General features: G+C 41.0%; 1 protein-coding gene across 5 annotated transcripts in view; it reads left to right on the top strand.

Moving 5' to 3' along the window:
• The window catches only part of LOC134022944 (CUB and sushi domain-containing protein 3-like), a 403,505-nt gene that overhangs the window by 318,994 nt on the left and 69,760 nt on the right, over positions 1-14,751 (top strand). For all 5 annotated transcript variants that reach the window (XR_009930720.1, XM_062464691.1, XM_062464690.1 and 2 more), the window contains 2 exons: positions 9,198-9,371; positions 10,212-10,385. Coding sequence is in view for 4 of the 5 variants with exons in the window: in XM_062464691.1 (XP_062320675.1) it covers positions 9,198-9,371; positions 10,212-10,385 (348 nt within the window). In the remaining variant the exon portion in view is untranslated. The remainder of the gene's footprint in view (positions 1-9,197; positions 9,372-10,211; positions 10,386-14,751) is intronic.

The raw sequence follows: 14,751 nt of genomic DNA, 5'->3' as shown, positions 1-14,751 counted from the left end.
TTAGGCCGTAAATAAATAAGAACTGTTATGACCACCAAAGCCAATACAATTTCTCAAACTATCACTAACCCAACATATTCTAATCCTAGACTCTCAAAAGACACATAACACGATATAACATGTGAATCTATCACCCTTTTGTGCGCTCGTCAGCACACTTTCCCTGCATGCTTTTTTACGACTTTCACGTAAAGGATAAGTTCTCCGGCCTTACCCGATTAATTTGTACGACTTGCATGTACAGGACAAAAGCTCTTCTCCGGTCTCCGCCCTATTAATTTCGTACGACTTGCACGTACAGGACAAAGCTCTCCTCCGGTCTCCGCCCTATTACTAACTAAACCGAATTATTGACCATAGTCTAAACAACACACATTTAGACAACTCAAATTACACAGAAGCCAAAAAAGAATATTTACCGGTTCTTTCAGGATCCCGCGTCAGCGAAAGCGCAACCGGTCAAGCACCCCCTCGAATCGGCCCCGCTTTCTCGGAAAATTTTGGATAGAGGTAAAGGCGGCTATGCCGGATTGATCAGATCACCTTTTCTAAGGGAGTCCTTGTCCGTGATACGCTGAGCAGACGAGGGTAACCCCTTACGGGCCACCAAGTGATATGGAAAAATTCTAGCGGCACTGTGTAGATTTGAATAGTCAAGAGATGGCGGTTACAATAAATGTATTTTGCTTGTACAAATCAAGATTTAACAAAGTACTGTAGCACAGTCCATAGACAAAGCACGGTACCATCACACCTTCTCCTACCCCCGACAAGGAAAGGGTCTTCCCCCTTTGTCCTTCTCCCAGAGGAGAAGCTTCAAAGCTTCTGACCCAGCATGGGGTCAGATACAGAGGCCACACGGCCCACAGTATCAGACAAAGGATTTACAAGGAAGAACTTTCTTATGTGGATTTACAAACATATTCTCAAGGACTACATGGCTCATGGACACTATTTCAATGACAGTAGTTGATGTGTTATAATGTGTGTTTTTCCCATTTACTTAGAACGTTGTTTAATTGAGGTTTTATTATAACTTATAACTTATAAGTATAGTTAAGTCAGCCAATCTTGATATCAAAATGATTGTACCATACTAACAAAACCATTTACGAATGTTTTATTGTTATATTCTGAAGTTTGAGCATTCCATGGACAGTTGAAATAACGGAACTCAAAAGGTACAGCTACTTCACACCTAGGCAGATCTCAGGACGACGCCCAGGTGGGGGGAAACTGACCAATGAAAGAGGTCACCTTCACGGGGACCCCCCCCTTGTTCTTTGGAGTATAAAACCCCCAAACGTACAATCACCCCCGCTTGTTCGTAGGATTAAACTGAAGTGCTCGCGACATTTCTAAACTATTCCTCTCAACCTGCAAATTCACTGAGCGCCCGGAACTTTGGCCAAAGATTCCGTTGTTCTATTTTCGTTGGACGATAACGAAACCATTGACTCTACCCTTCTTAAAACCGACAAAAGTAACTACGATTTGCAATATTTCTTACCTGTGACATATTGGCATGTTGTGATTAAATTGTTGATGTTTGATTGTATTTTACAAATGAGTTAGCTTAACCCTTGCTAAGTCAGTTGCCCTTGCTCGTCCATTGTTACCACAAAGGCCTACCTGTCCCTCTCTACCCCTCTCTCTCTCCCTCCCCCCTTTACACGCGCTCTACACAGCCATTGTGTTGCTCGCCCTCATTTGCATCCAGCCACTGTACTACTCTGACTAACCCATAACTTATCTGGTATTTGTTCATTATAATTACATTCTCCTAAATAAATCATTGTGTATAATATTCGCGTATCACTCACGTTATCTGATCTGCTCTACTTTCATAGAATTCACGATTTAAGATTAGACTGATTATTACAAAGGTTATTATTTAAATATTATTCAATAAGGTTTCCTCTATCCCTTTAACAATAAGAGGTGGTGCCCACCCCAAGAACTACATACTTTATTATAAATTAAGTATTGCTAATCTTAAACGAGCAAACCCCGCTACAGTACTTTGTGATCAGTCATAACGAAGGAGGTGCTAGCCACAGGTCGTTCGCCAGAGTGATGAAGAACAATCATAAAACCCTGCCTTATATAAACTTTAGATCAAATGGTTTTTCTGAACTCTGTGATTGGTCAGCACTGCTCAGTGACAGTGACTTCATATCAAGTTCCCACGGTTCTTTATTGTGGCCTCTCTCCCCAAACCAGTCAAATGGTCAACTTTCCTTTGTGTGGGCACTTCAAACAAGTATTTGATTAACCCCACCCATTGCAACAGGAAGGGTCAGAGCAGCAGATCACAATAACAATACAGTTGAATCCACATTGTCTCCAGACCAACTGTCTCTTCCTCCCAGGTGACAAGAACTCTTTCAGGTCACCCAGACTTCCCGTCTCTTAGACTTCACGTCTCCTAGTTATAGAACTGCAAATGGCATCTCTACCAAATGGAGTTGACTCTTAATCAACTTTAGACTTCCGTTAAAACACATTCCTCATATATGAAACACACACATTATAACTGTATTCCAAAATGTCCACGACAGTCCGCATTGCCGGTAGTAAGACGAACTTATTCCCGGTGAGGGTTGGACTCCGCCAGGGCTGCCCTTTGTCACCGATTCTGTTCATAACTTATATGGACAGAATTTCTAGGTGCAGCCAGGGCGTTGAGGGGGTCCGGTTTGGTGACCTCAGGATCGGGTCGCTGCTTTTTGCAGATGATGTGGTCCTGTTGGCTTCATCGGGCCGTGACCTTCAGCTCTCACTGGAACGCTTCGCATGCGAAGATCCCATGCGGGATGGGAATCAGCACCTCCAAATCTGAGGCCATGGTTATCGACCGGAAAAGGGTGGAGTGCAATCTCCGGGTCGGGGAGGAGATCTTGTCCCAAGCGGAGGAGTTCAAGTATCTCGGGGTCTTGTTCACGAGTGAGGGAAGGATGGAGCGTGAGATCGACAGGCGGATCGGTGCGGTGTCCGCAGTGATGCGGGCTCTGCATCGGCCCGTCGTGGTGAAGAAGGAGCTGAGTCGAAAGGCGAAGCTCTCTATTTACCAGTCGATCTACGTTCCTACCCTCACCTATGGTCACAAACTGTGGGTAGTGACCGAAAGAACGAGATCGCGAATACAAGCGGCCGAAATGAGTTTTCTCCGCAGGGTGTCCGGGCTCTCCCTTAGAGATAGGGTGAGAAGCTCGGTCATCCGGGAGGGGCTCAGAGTAGAACCGCTGCTCCTCCGCGTCGAGAGGGGCCAGTTGAGGTGGCTCGGGCATCTGATAAGGATGCCTCCTGGACGCCTCCCTGGTGAGGTGTTCTGGGCACGTCCCACTGGGAAGAGGCCCCGGGAAAGACCCAGGACACGCTGGAGGGACAATGTCTCTCGGCTGGCCTGGGAACGCCTCGGGGTCCCCCAGGAAGAGCTGGTGGACGTGGCCGGGGAGAGTGAAGTCTGGGCCTCCCTGCTTAGGTTGCTGCCCCCGCGACCCGACCCCCGGATAAGCGGAAGATGATGGATGGATGGAAAAAACAAAAAAGCTACTTGAGAAAGAAGCAGACAGAAGGGTTGCATTATGCATTTGAAGGTTATACTGTCAAACTGACTGAAGAACGAACAACGTGAAAAAATGAAGATAGCGTGGCTCATTGGCAAGTCAATTCCCATGATGCAAGGCGGTAAATAGTGTTAACATTTGTTGATAAGTTTGCCGTTTGTTCGAAAATACAATTTCGTTTTTTTAATGTGTCTGCTTAGAATGTAGTGTTTTGTTGCGTGGTAATTGTCATTGTTGTGCTGGTTTACCATTGTAACCATGAGTTAAATGACTTACGTTTGATAGGAAGAGCTGGATTGTTACATCGTGAGTTCATAAGCATAATTAGCTTCTTTCAGCTAATAATCTGCAGTGTCACTTGGCGAGGGCCCCCATTCTCGTCAAGTGACGCAAGATCGGCGGTGTTTGAGGGGCCCCTAAACATTTAAATATATTACTAAATCATAGTAAATGGACATTTATTAAGTTTACTTCTTGTAGTACTTACATTAATTGAAAGTGCACTTGAAAGTAGTGGTGCACCGATGTATCGGCCGTACATTGGTAGCGGCCGATATTCGCCTTGTTTAATGTCATCAGCACATCGGTAATAAACTTGACTTTCACCGATGGCACTGGCCGATGTTCACATGTGTGCACAACAGGTAGCCTACTACATGTGCTTCATGTTTACATACAGGGTGTGTTCGAAAACTCTTAAAATTCTGTCTTACTACGGTTCGAAATCCGTTATTCTATCTCTTCCGTGTTTATAAGACACCTTCAAATCTTTAAAAAAAAAATCTTAAAACATTTTTCAAGGTGAGGTCATCGATGCAGACTTGATGCTGCCTATTAATCATACATCTATGCGCCAGCTCCCTCCGGCCACTGCAAATTGTAAACAAAGATGGCGGACCAAAACTCCGCTGAGGGCTGTGTTTTGTATGTAAATGTACATCTTTTGGCGTTTTCTCGCTTAGAATTGTCAAAAGTTACCGAGAAACAGACACTGTACTTTCCGATAACACCGTTATTGTAACCAGCAATAATGGTTGATGTGATTTGCGAGGCATCAGTCAGCCAACTTTCTAAAATTAGCACGTTAGCCTACGTTACATTAGCCTAACTTTCTTTCAGCGTTGTCATACCAACGTTACACGCTATCTTAAAAGACCATTCGAAATCAACGGGGTTTTTTTAGATACCTTCACGGATGAGAAGAGAAATAGACTGGCCCCTGACAAGGCAGAGATGCTCGTCTTTGTAAAGAAAAACATGCATCTTATTAGGAAGTAGAGGCCCACTATAAGGGAAGGCTTTTTTTTTGTGTCTATTTAGTTTTGTTAAAGACTGAGACCCATGTTCAACTCCGCCAGCCTACTGCAATGGATACACAAGAAGGTGAAACTGTGAAAGATAGCCCTATTTGACTTTGTATTTATCTTATTTTTCATACTTATTTAATTGTATGTTGCGTTTCTAGTCACTTTTACATTATTTAAGTGAATTTGTTTAACAAAATATTTTTATTGGGTTGTTATTTAATTTAACAAATATAATATATTTACTGTAAGTACAGAAAGTCTTTTTTTTTGTCATTGAGTAGGTAGTTGTATGGCAGGCAGTTTTCACAGAAAAATATTTTTATTTTATTTGTTTTAATCTTGAATTTATATGGCATTCCCTAAGGGTTTATGCTAGTGTTTTGTAAGGCTGCATTGCAAGCATCTGTTTACAGTTAAGATGATGTCTTGAGTAAGCCTGGTGATATTATAATTATATTAAATAAAGTTTAGTTAAACAAAAAATTGTTTCATAAATCTGATTGAATTTGTGCTCATTAAAAGATAAGAGTGATAAAGGGCTGAAATCATTTAAAATAGTGCTTTTTAAATAATGATTTCATTATTTTCCTGGCACAAAAGGGTGAATGAATAACAACAAAAACAAAATAAACAAATATCGGCTATCGGCTAGATTGTTGTTTTAAACATCGGTATCGGTATCGGCCAAGAATTTCCATATCGGTGCATCCCTACTTGAAAGTATTCCAAAGTATACTTTGAGGTACTTTAGGAAGTATACTTCATGAACTGAAAGTGCACTACACAGGTTACTTTAGAGTATTCAAAGGTATATTTTGAGGTACTTTACGAAGTTTAGGCTACTTCATATGTAGCCCAATATCCTCATTTTACATCACAAAGTAAAATGAGTAAATAGTTATCACCCTGGCCTCTTTGCTTGTGGCATTTCTGCAGCTGCCTTGCAGTAAAGCTATAGTTAGCCTAGCTATCCCCCAAGTTAACAGATGCGAAACGAATGTTCTGCTACAGGTAGTCACGCGTGTTTTCGTGACGTTAGTGACGTAGTGACGTTAGTAACGTCAGTGACTGTGGCTAGCAAATTAGCCACCGTTAGCTTCACTTTTCGCCACAAAAACGCAATTTCCACTTAAACCATGCAACGGAACGTAAATAAAAATACAAGCAACTCAATCGCTACCAAGATGAAACTTTTGACACCTAGGTTGTCTATGTAGGCCAAATATTGACTAATATTTAGGGGGGCAAAAATAAATAATAATAATAAATATATATGTGAGAGAACAACGGTTGTGCTCTCGCCGAAGGCTTGAGCACACCCAATAAAAATATATATGTGAGAGAACAAAGGTTGTGCCCTTGCCGAAAGCAAAGCACACCCAATGAGTAAAGTCAATATTATATAGCTAATAGAATGTTGAATCTGCAATAAAATGTGGAAGAAAAAAAATCTACGTTGTCTAAAGTCAGCTGATAGGCTATGTATTTCCGGCTGGGTGCAAGTTACTTGCACCCAAGGAGCCCCATTGACTGTCGTTATAAGTTGTACATGCATAGTTCGCTCCCCTCAATGCAAGAGATAGGACCTCGCAGGGGCGCAGAAAACCTGCGCCCCAAACTGCTGATTTACTAGAGGGCCTGTCAAATACATTATGATAGGGTCCGTTATGTCTGTCACATCCAATCACATCACTCAACACATTTAAGAAGTTGTTTATTTACGTTGTCATGGTGTTCTCTCAGAACTGAACTTGTAGCTACCGATCTAGCTCTAACGTTATAAAGCTAGCTAGCTAGCTAACGTCATGATGGAAACTTGCAATTCAGTCAAGTCACTTAAAAATACGCCCTTTGAAAAAATAAATTTTCAAGAGAAGCTCAAAGTCAAGGAGCTTGGACCTGATCGGCCTGACATATTAATTCAGCAACAGTCGAATGACAGGGGAAGACAATACACTAGGTCGTTTTCAAGGACCTGCTATAGCAAGACGAGTTGGCTGTCATATGGGTCTGAGTCAGTTTACATAACATTTAAATTTGTATATATTTAATTTCTAAAATTGTTTTCTATTATGCCTTACTGTGTTCATAATTTCAAGTTCATAGGTTTATTGTCTCAGGGTTTTGTGTTGTCAGATTTCATTCACAATTATCTAGACACTTGTGTTTCACAACAGAATTATACAGAATACAGAACACAAAAAGAATACAGAATTATACAGAACCCTTTTCACTTTATTTAAAACTGTTACATTGTGTATTATTCCTGTAATGTTTGACATGAGGAGCGTGGTCAGACACACTATCATTTACTCAGTATGTGCAATTTCAGCATTACAATTTACAAATTAGTAGATACATTTAGGAATGCACCAAAATACTGCTTTCTGGTGTTGAGATAGTATTTTTTTTTTCTCGGGGGGGCATGCCCCCGGACCCCCCGAGCAAGGGTAGGATCTCGGAGCACAATATAGCACCCCCTAGAAATAAATGCACCAGCCGCCACTGCTTTGACGGCCATCAGGTCTCGGCAATTCCTCATTTGCCCTCTCATGTCTACTTGGTTCGAAATTATACGGCTGCGGGCCATCATACACATTAGTGGTTTTTGCCACCTCTTCTTCATCCCAGTCAGTCGCCATAGTTCTAGTACTAGGGTGAGGCTTCTCTCCTCCACGACTCCCCAACGTGACGTCATTGCCGATTTGCGCTAATATACTAATGCTAACACCAAAAACGACAAAAACTGGTCTTTAACCCTCGTGCTGCCTTCGGGTCACATGACCCAAAGGTTCATAACGAACCATCGTTGTGTTTACCCAATTTTACCCAATACAAAAACAAATTAAAATAATTTTCTTTTAACCTTTGCAATGTGGGGGGTCTGAGACAGCCTAGCTGTTAAAAGAAAATGCTTCACTTTGCCTTTGTATGCGGTAAATCTGTCGCAATACGACGGTGGGTCACAATGACTGATGGGTCAGAATGACCCGAAGATAACACAAGGGTTAACACCATTTGGAGACACCATTTGGAGATATTTTAAATTATATACACATCTTGAGTGCTTCATGTACCCATTAATCAACAGTAGTGTTTAAACTGCCATATGGCCTTTAAATGACATCATCTTGTCTCGCAGACTCGAGGGCGCATTGGTTAACTTGGAAATGTATTTTTCACTTTTCTCGGCGATGAACATAATATAGATAATAATACGAATTAGTTTTGCAAATCGATATTTTTTTCGAAAAACACGATTGTGTTTTTCCAAAACTTTGGTCGTGACTAGTCCCTATGGTCCCTATACAAACCTACGCCCTTGCCGTCTGCTAACTGAAAATATGCCCCCAAAAACGTAAATAAGCTTGACATTTATTTAGTGGAAAATCGCTCATTCATAAAAAGCTCACTGGTAGCGATCATTGTCAGTAACAATGCAAAATGCGATATAGCCCTGTGTGGAGAAGCTGCCCCAGTAAATTGTACTCTCTGTTAGGCTCTCCCTGTCAATACACATGCTAGAAAGAGTTTTGGCTTGCTAATGTTGTTGCTAATGTTGCTAATACTCTGACTCAGTCCTTCACTAACCAATCAGCATTCATTGGCAGAATGCTAGCGGGTTATGGGCAGCAACGACTCACCCTGTAAGAAATCAGAAGGACATAAGTACTCGTTCATTACAATTTTGACCTATAATCCATGTAGAACACGCAAAAACTACAATCAAATCTCAGATTTGATTGTAAAAAAAGCTTGCCTCGGAGGGGGGGGGGGGGTGAAGCTCGTGAAAGCTCGTCTCGGTGGGGGGGGGGGGGGGGGGGGGCGGTCGGTATGTATTTTGTGTTATGAGGTGATGTCGGCCGTTAAAGAGTACTTTCTCCGTTTGCATTTTGACACATAAATATGTCAAATTTAGCCTCCAAGAAAAACAGCAGATTGTCCAGGAATTAAAAAGGCGGACTGCAATTGCAGCAGAATATGTTTACAAAAGCTACAGCTAAAAACAACGTTTTTACATCTTGCACATCGTTACATCGTAGTTACAACTGGACAACCATAATGCTGATGTGGCCTTCAGTGAAAATGAGTTTGACACCCCTGTTCTAGAGGGTATAAAAAAAGGCATTGATTGAGAGAAAAGGCAACCATTATCCTTCTGTTTCTTTATTCTACTTTATAAGTCAGAGACAGGAAGGGAATGACTTGCAAGCCCATGAACTCTGAGATATAATACGTATACTATAATACTTATCCTATCCTATAGATACTTATCCTGTTCTTATCTTCCTCCTTTATTTCTCTCTTCCTTCTACTACAGTTATTTCGTGTGGTGATCTTCTGACTCCTCCTAATGGAAAGAAGATTGGAACGCAGACAACTTTTGGAGCATCAGCCATCTTCAGCTGTGACCCTGGCTATGTTCTTTGGGGGTCCCCGGTCCGAGAGTGTCTTTTATCAGGACTGTGGAGTGGACTGGACACTCAGTGCCTAGGTACAGGATCTTTTAAAAGTCTGGTGGGGATATCCAGGACTATTGAAATTGACAGTGCTGCATACTGTACCTCTGTCTTCATTGCAAGAGCATTACTTAAACCAGAAACATACACATAACACAAAGCCACATGTATGTGATGTGCAAAAAGGCCTCATGGATAGTGTTAGGGTTAGATTGCAACCATTCAGAATGAATTAATTCCAGATTACCGGATACTGGAACAAAGTAAACAGTCACAAAGGTGCTCGTGAAAACTCAAAGAGGATAACTCCTTCCCTTCTGTGCCTGCAGTGTCAAAAGCTGAATTGTCCTAATCTTCAGTGTATATTGTGGGGTATACAATATGCAGTAGGTGACCTTATACACTACATGCGTACTACTTAAAGCGCAGGAAAACATTTAAACGTTTTTTCACTGTCCTGCAACAGTACGCAGTATCTTACAGTCAAGTAGAGAGTACTGCAACTGAATCTTTGAATGTTTGGCTGCTGTGGCTTTTCTGGGTTTCAAGTGTAATAATAAATCGCTGCGCTGCATCTCAGATGTGGAAGTGAATTCAGACTTGCATTAAGTCAGTGACAATTTTCTGGGTTTAAGTGGCAGAGGAAATCTCAGTGATATTTCTCCTCTGAAGGAGACGTAGCTGAAAGCAATGAGATTATGTGCATCGGAGAGATGTAAGGAATTTAAAGGTGGCCTGCCTCCACTTCCTAGTATTGGCAGACAATGGTGTTTTATTGAAAGTTATTGTATTACGTATTTATGTTTTTGTGTTGTATTGAATAAGGTGAAGAAAACATTAAACAGGATATCCTGTGTATTTTTTTAAACACACAGCTGGGCACTGTGGGATACCAGAACACATTGTGAATGGCCAGGTGATTGGAGAGAACTTTGGCTACAGAGACACAGTGGTGTACCAGTGCAACCCAGGGTTTCGCCTCATTGGCTCTTCAGTCCGAATTTGTCAGCAGGACCACAACTGGTCTGGTCAGAAACCAGCCTGTATCTGTAAGTGTTGCTCTACTAGCATTCATACAGAAGTAGCATAGTCAGGAACTGAATGAGGGTGAGTGTGAACATTGTTGCTGTTTTTAACAGGTATGTATGGCAAATTTATCACAAGTTGCTTGTTTTATAAATTGTGATACCAATGGCCAAGTGGTGACTGTAATTATTGAGGAGGATGGAATGTAAATCTAGACATTTGAATACATTTTATCATGATGTACCCTTTTATACAAATGAATGTCACTGTCTACCCTAAATTTTCATTTAACTGTAATTTTGGATCATTCTCATTGCTCACTCTTTTCTGAAAGTATATCAAACCTCAGTTGGACTAGCTTGATAATTTAATGACAATTTTACTCAAAACCTTTTTCAATTGTAATACTTAAATAAAATGAATTAAAAAGTAAATGAATCTAAACACAAGTTAATTAGCTAATTATCTATCTTAACATTATCCCTATGGCCCAAATCATAACTTCAGCCAGGTTTTCAGGACCTGCTGTAAGCCTACTTTAGTAACTATCAGAAATTTTATCAGCAGACCTTTCAGCAGGTTTGCAAAACAGAGAAGAGAAGGCCTCTGGATGAAAAATGACCACAAGTCAAAAAACTTACTTCTGCCCTTCACTGAACATGCTGTCACAAATCAGTGAGAGACAGGTGACAGTGATCTATCCTATACCTAGAAAAGCAAAGCCTATCATATGTTTAATAAGGTAGTGTAGTAGTCTTGTTGCCAATCACTGATAATGTGAGGAATAGAGAGTTGATTGCTCTATGTTTGCCAACACGTATGCCTATTCATTCTTGTAATTGCAGATGCTTGGCAGGTTTGGACTTGATGTTTTCTAAATAAATCCTCCTTCCACATCATTCCCAGCTAATATCTTACTCTAAGCTTGCATTTTAAAATATACGCAGTGTTTAAATCCAGGGTTTTTCCTGGGTCAAAATGGGTCTTCGGTGCTCAAAAAAAAAACAGTGTTACCATGTCACCTTATTAGCAGACATCTATGTTTAAAAAAAAAAATTACCATTTCATAAATAATGGAGGCTATGCTGGAGGAAATCATTTTGCTTCCACTTTAGATTAAAATAGATAGGCTAATAGATTGACAATAGTCCAAGCCCCATGGTGCTATCATGTATGGTTCAAAGATTATCAAGGTTTACCTCTTTACATATGCAAACTACTGAAATGTATATCAATAGAATCTAGAACTAACCAGTGGTCAGAAACGGAACACACAAATTATGAAATTCAAGTTTGTCTAACTGTTTATCTAACTATCTAACCGCCAACTGATGAAGTCAGGATTCCGCAGGTTGATAATTGGGTGCTTGCTTAGAAGCAAGATATTGTTCGCGCACATCACAGTTGCGTCTTGATCAGACAAGAAGACACACTCGATCTTTCTATCAACGTGATTACTACAGTGGCGAAAATCTGCTATCAACTTTGGGGGGGCATATGACAGGGGCATATGACATTTTCTCAAGAGCAATTCCTGAGGGGGACACCAAAATTACTGCTGTAACACATAGTACATTAAAAAGCGCCACTGTGTCCATAATCAGCAAAGTGCTTTCATCGCGTATTATTAATATTATTGAAATTACATATTTATGTTTACAGTGATTTATTGGGGGGGACAAATCATATTTTTCCCAGGATGGGGGGGTCGTGCCCCCCCCCCCCCCCGGGATTTCCGCCTATGGATTACTATTGATCAAAACAGAACAAGGGTTCGGCTGTACCTACTATTAAACATATTCGCGGACATGCACCGCACAAGTGATTAATTGCGATGAGTTAGAATAGAAGTTATAGCGAGCACATAGAACTTTATATATATTTCTATCAATGTATTTATTCCCAGGTGTTTTGCAATTTCCTTTTATTTTCTTCGTGCCTAAACTATATATTATCATTCCAGGTTAAGAATAGCCTATCAATGGAGGCTGCGTTGGAAATCGTGAATCAAACTTTTGTCAGCAATTTGAGTGGAAATGTCATTTGCATTTGTACAGGTGTATTCGTGCACGTCAGGCTGGCCCTCGCAGCGGAACGACAGTTTACTGGCCGCTCTGTCCATTCGCGCACCTCACAGTTGCGTATTGATCAGACAAGACACGCATTTCAAATCGATTACTATTGATCAAAACAGAACGAGGGTTCGGCTGTAACCTACTTGAAACATACTATTGAGAACATATTCGCTGACATGCATTGCACCCGTGATAAACACAGCTTCACAGCTTCTTTTTTTTTGCCTTAGGCGCTCGGGATTTGTCATAGGCGCTGCATGCTATGCAGGAAAAACCCTGAAATCTTGTTTCACAATATATTTTTTATGTAATATTTGTATTAGGAGTCAGATTGCTGAGCGGTTAGGGAATTGGGCTCTTAATAAGAAGGTTGCCGGTTCAATTCCCGGCCGTGCAATTTACGTTGTGTCGTAAACATTCCCCTACTTGCCTTGGGGGAATGTCCCTGTACTTACTGTAAGTCGCTCAGGATAAGAGCGTCTGCTAAATGACTAAATGTAAAACATTTATTGAATTTTTTTGTATCTGAATATATATTTTCTCTCATTTAAATTTAAAACAGGCTACCGAGATTACATCATATAAAATGTGGAGATTGAAGGATTCATATATCTATGTGTCTATTCCAATATGTAATGATAGTATTCAATGACACAAATCTGTGTTCTAGAAAGAGTGGTCTGGAGTCGCAGAGGTCCGATAATATCAGCTTTAATGCAGCAGTTGGAAATCAACTAAGTACAGAGCTCTGGAGTTGTCTAAGTTTCCCTACCCGCAACAGAGTTTGGGCTGGTTCACGAAGTCCAACTGGCTATCTGTCCCTCCCCAGCATATATTTATACAGTGCAATTGAAACACAAGTATCAAAAAAGGGTTCAGCTTGTTCTCTCGTGCGTCAGGGAGTTGTTCTTGCCTACGCGCGTCCCACCTGCTCGGGTGCCGTCTCCGCCCGGTTTCAAGGTTGTTTCTGAAAATGAAGAGATAGAGACACAAAGAACAGCCTGCTTCCCACACCCAGTGTGAGACCCAATGTTTAAGCCTGAGCACACTTCTAAGTTCATAACTTTAATAAGCACAATGCATAACTTTAATAAGCACAATATATTCTTTAAGATCTTATTTGTCTGGTTACACGGCACGCCTTATTTACACAGATCAATTAACACCAAAAGCGCTGAGTCATTTTTCCCTACTTAAAGCGTTGTTAGGTCCATGAGTCTACAGAGAGGGATGCTGTTACTGACATCAACATTTTAGTCGGCTGACAAGATCGCGTTGGCCCTAGTCATAAGTATAAACAAACACACAGGGACATAATAAACATTCAATGCTCTAATTAAATCCAGTTATACTGGCAAAACATGTAATGTTCTTCATTTATTGTCAGAACACAGTCCAAGTATTGCAAAAATGAGAGCGAATGGTTTGGAAATTCTAGGCTAAAGACTTGATGTTAGCCTGCAGATGCTTAGCCTATTCAATTTAACAACTTTTGGAATGACAAGACACAGTGGATAATATGTCCGAAATAATATCATACTGTTTGAGAATGTGTATTTTGGTTTTATATTAGTGGTGGGCCGTTATCGGCGTTAACGCGCTGCAACTCTTATCGGCGATAAAAAAAATATCGCCGTTAATCTATTCTCAAAGTTGGGAGCTGGGTCTATAGTACGCAAGCTATGATGACTTTCACCTTGATATTTTAGCGCGGATGTATACCTAGCCGAATTGCACTGTAGGGGGCGAGAACGAGTCTTCGAACCTGTGTGTATGCCTTGTGTATGAAATTATCACATCAAACGTGACGTGCTAACATGGATGCAGCTATGAACCCGCCTGGTTTGCTTCAGGGAAAATGTATTTTTAAGAAGCTTCCCAATGGAAACCTCGACAAGACTAGGGTTGTTTTCACCTTGTGCTATGTGGAATTAGTTTACTGTAGGAGTTCTTCCAGTCTCAAATACCACCTAAACGCAAAGCATCCCTTAGCAGTGCGGAAGATGCCGGGAAGATGCCGGGCCAAGCACTGATGTAGCGCAGGGGAAGAGTCGTCGTCAAACTACGATGTTTGAGTGCAACCGAGGCAAGCCCGTCAGCACAGCTCTATCAGCAAAGCTAACTAATGTAATAAACAGATAATAAACACAAGTACATCTTATTGAACATAATTTATTTTCATCACCAATTATCATAGTAGAACAGCTTTCTCAAGCAGTTTGTGATGCATTTTGGAAACAGGAGATGAGCTCCTGGTGTAATGCGCCACCTGGCTTGAGAAACCCGTTCTCAAAGACTTACTTTTAGTCATTAT

This window comes from Osmerus eperlanus, chromosome 7 (genome assembly GCF_963692335.1).
Source record: "Osmerus eperlanus chromosome 7, fOsmEpe2.1, whole genome shotgun sequence".
NCBI classification, from domain to species: Eukaryota; Metazoa; Chordata; class Actinopteri; order Osmeriformes; family Osmeridae; genus Osmerus; species Osmerus eperlanus.
The sequence above is the reverse complement of the archived record's forward strand: the minus strand, read 5'-3'. Positions and strand labels throughout refer to the sequence as shown.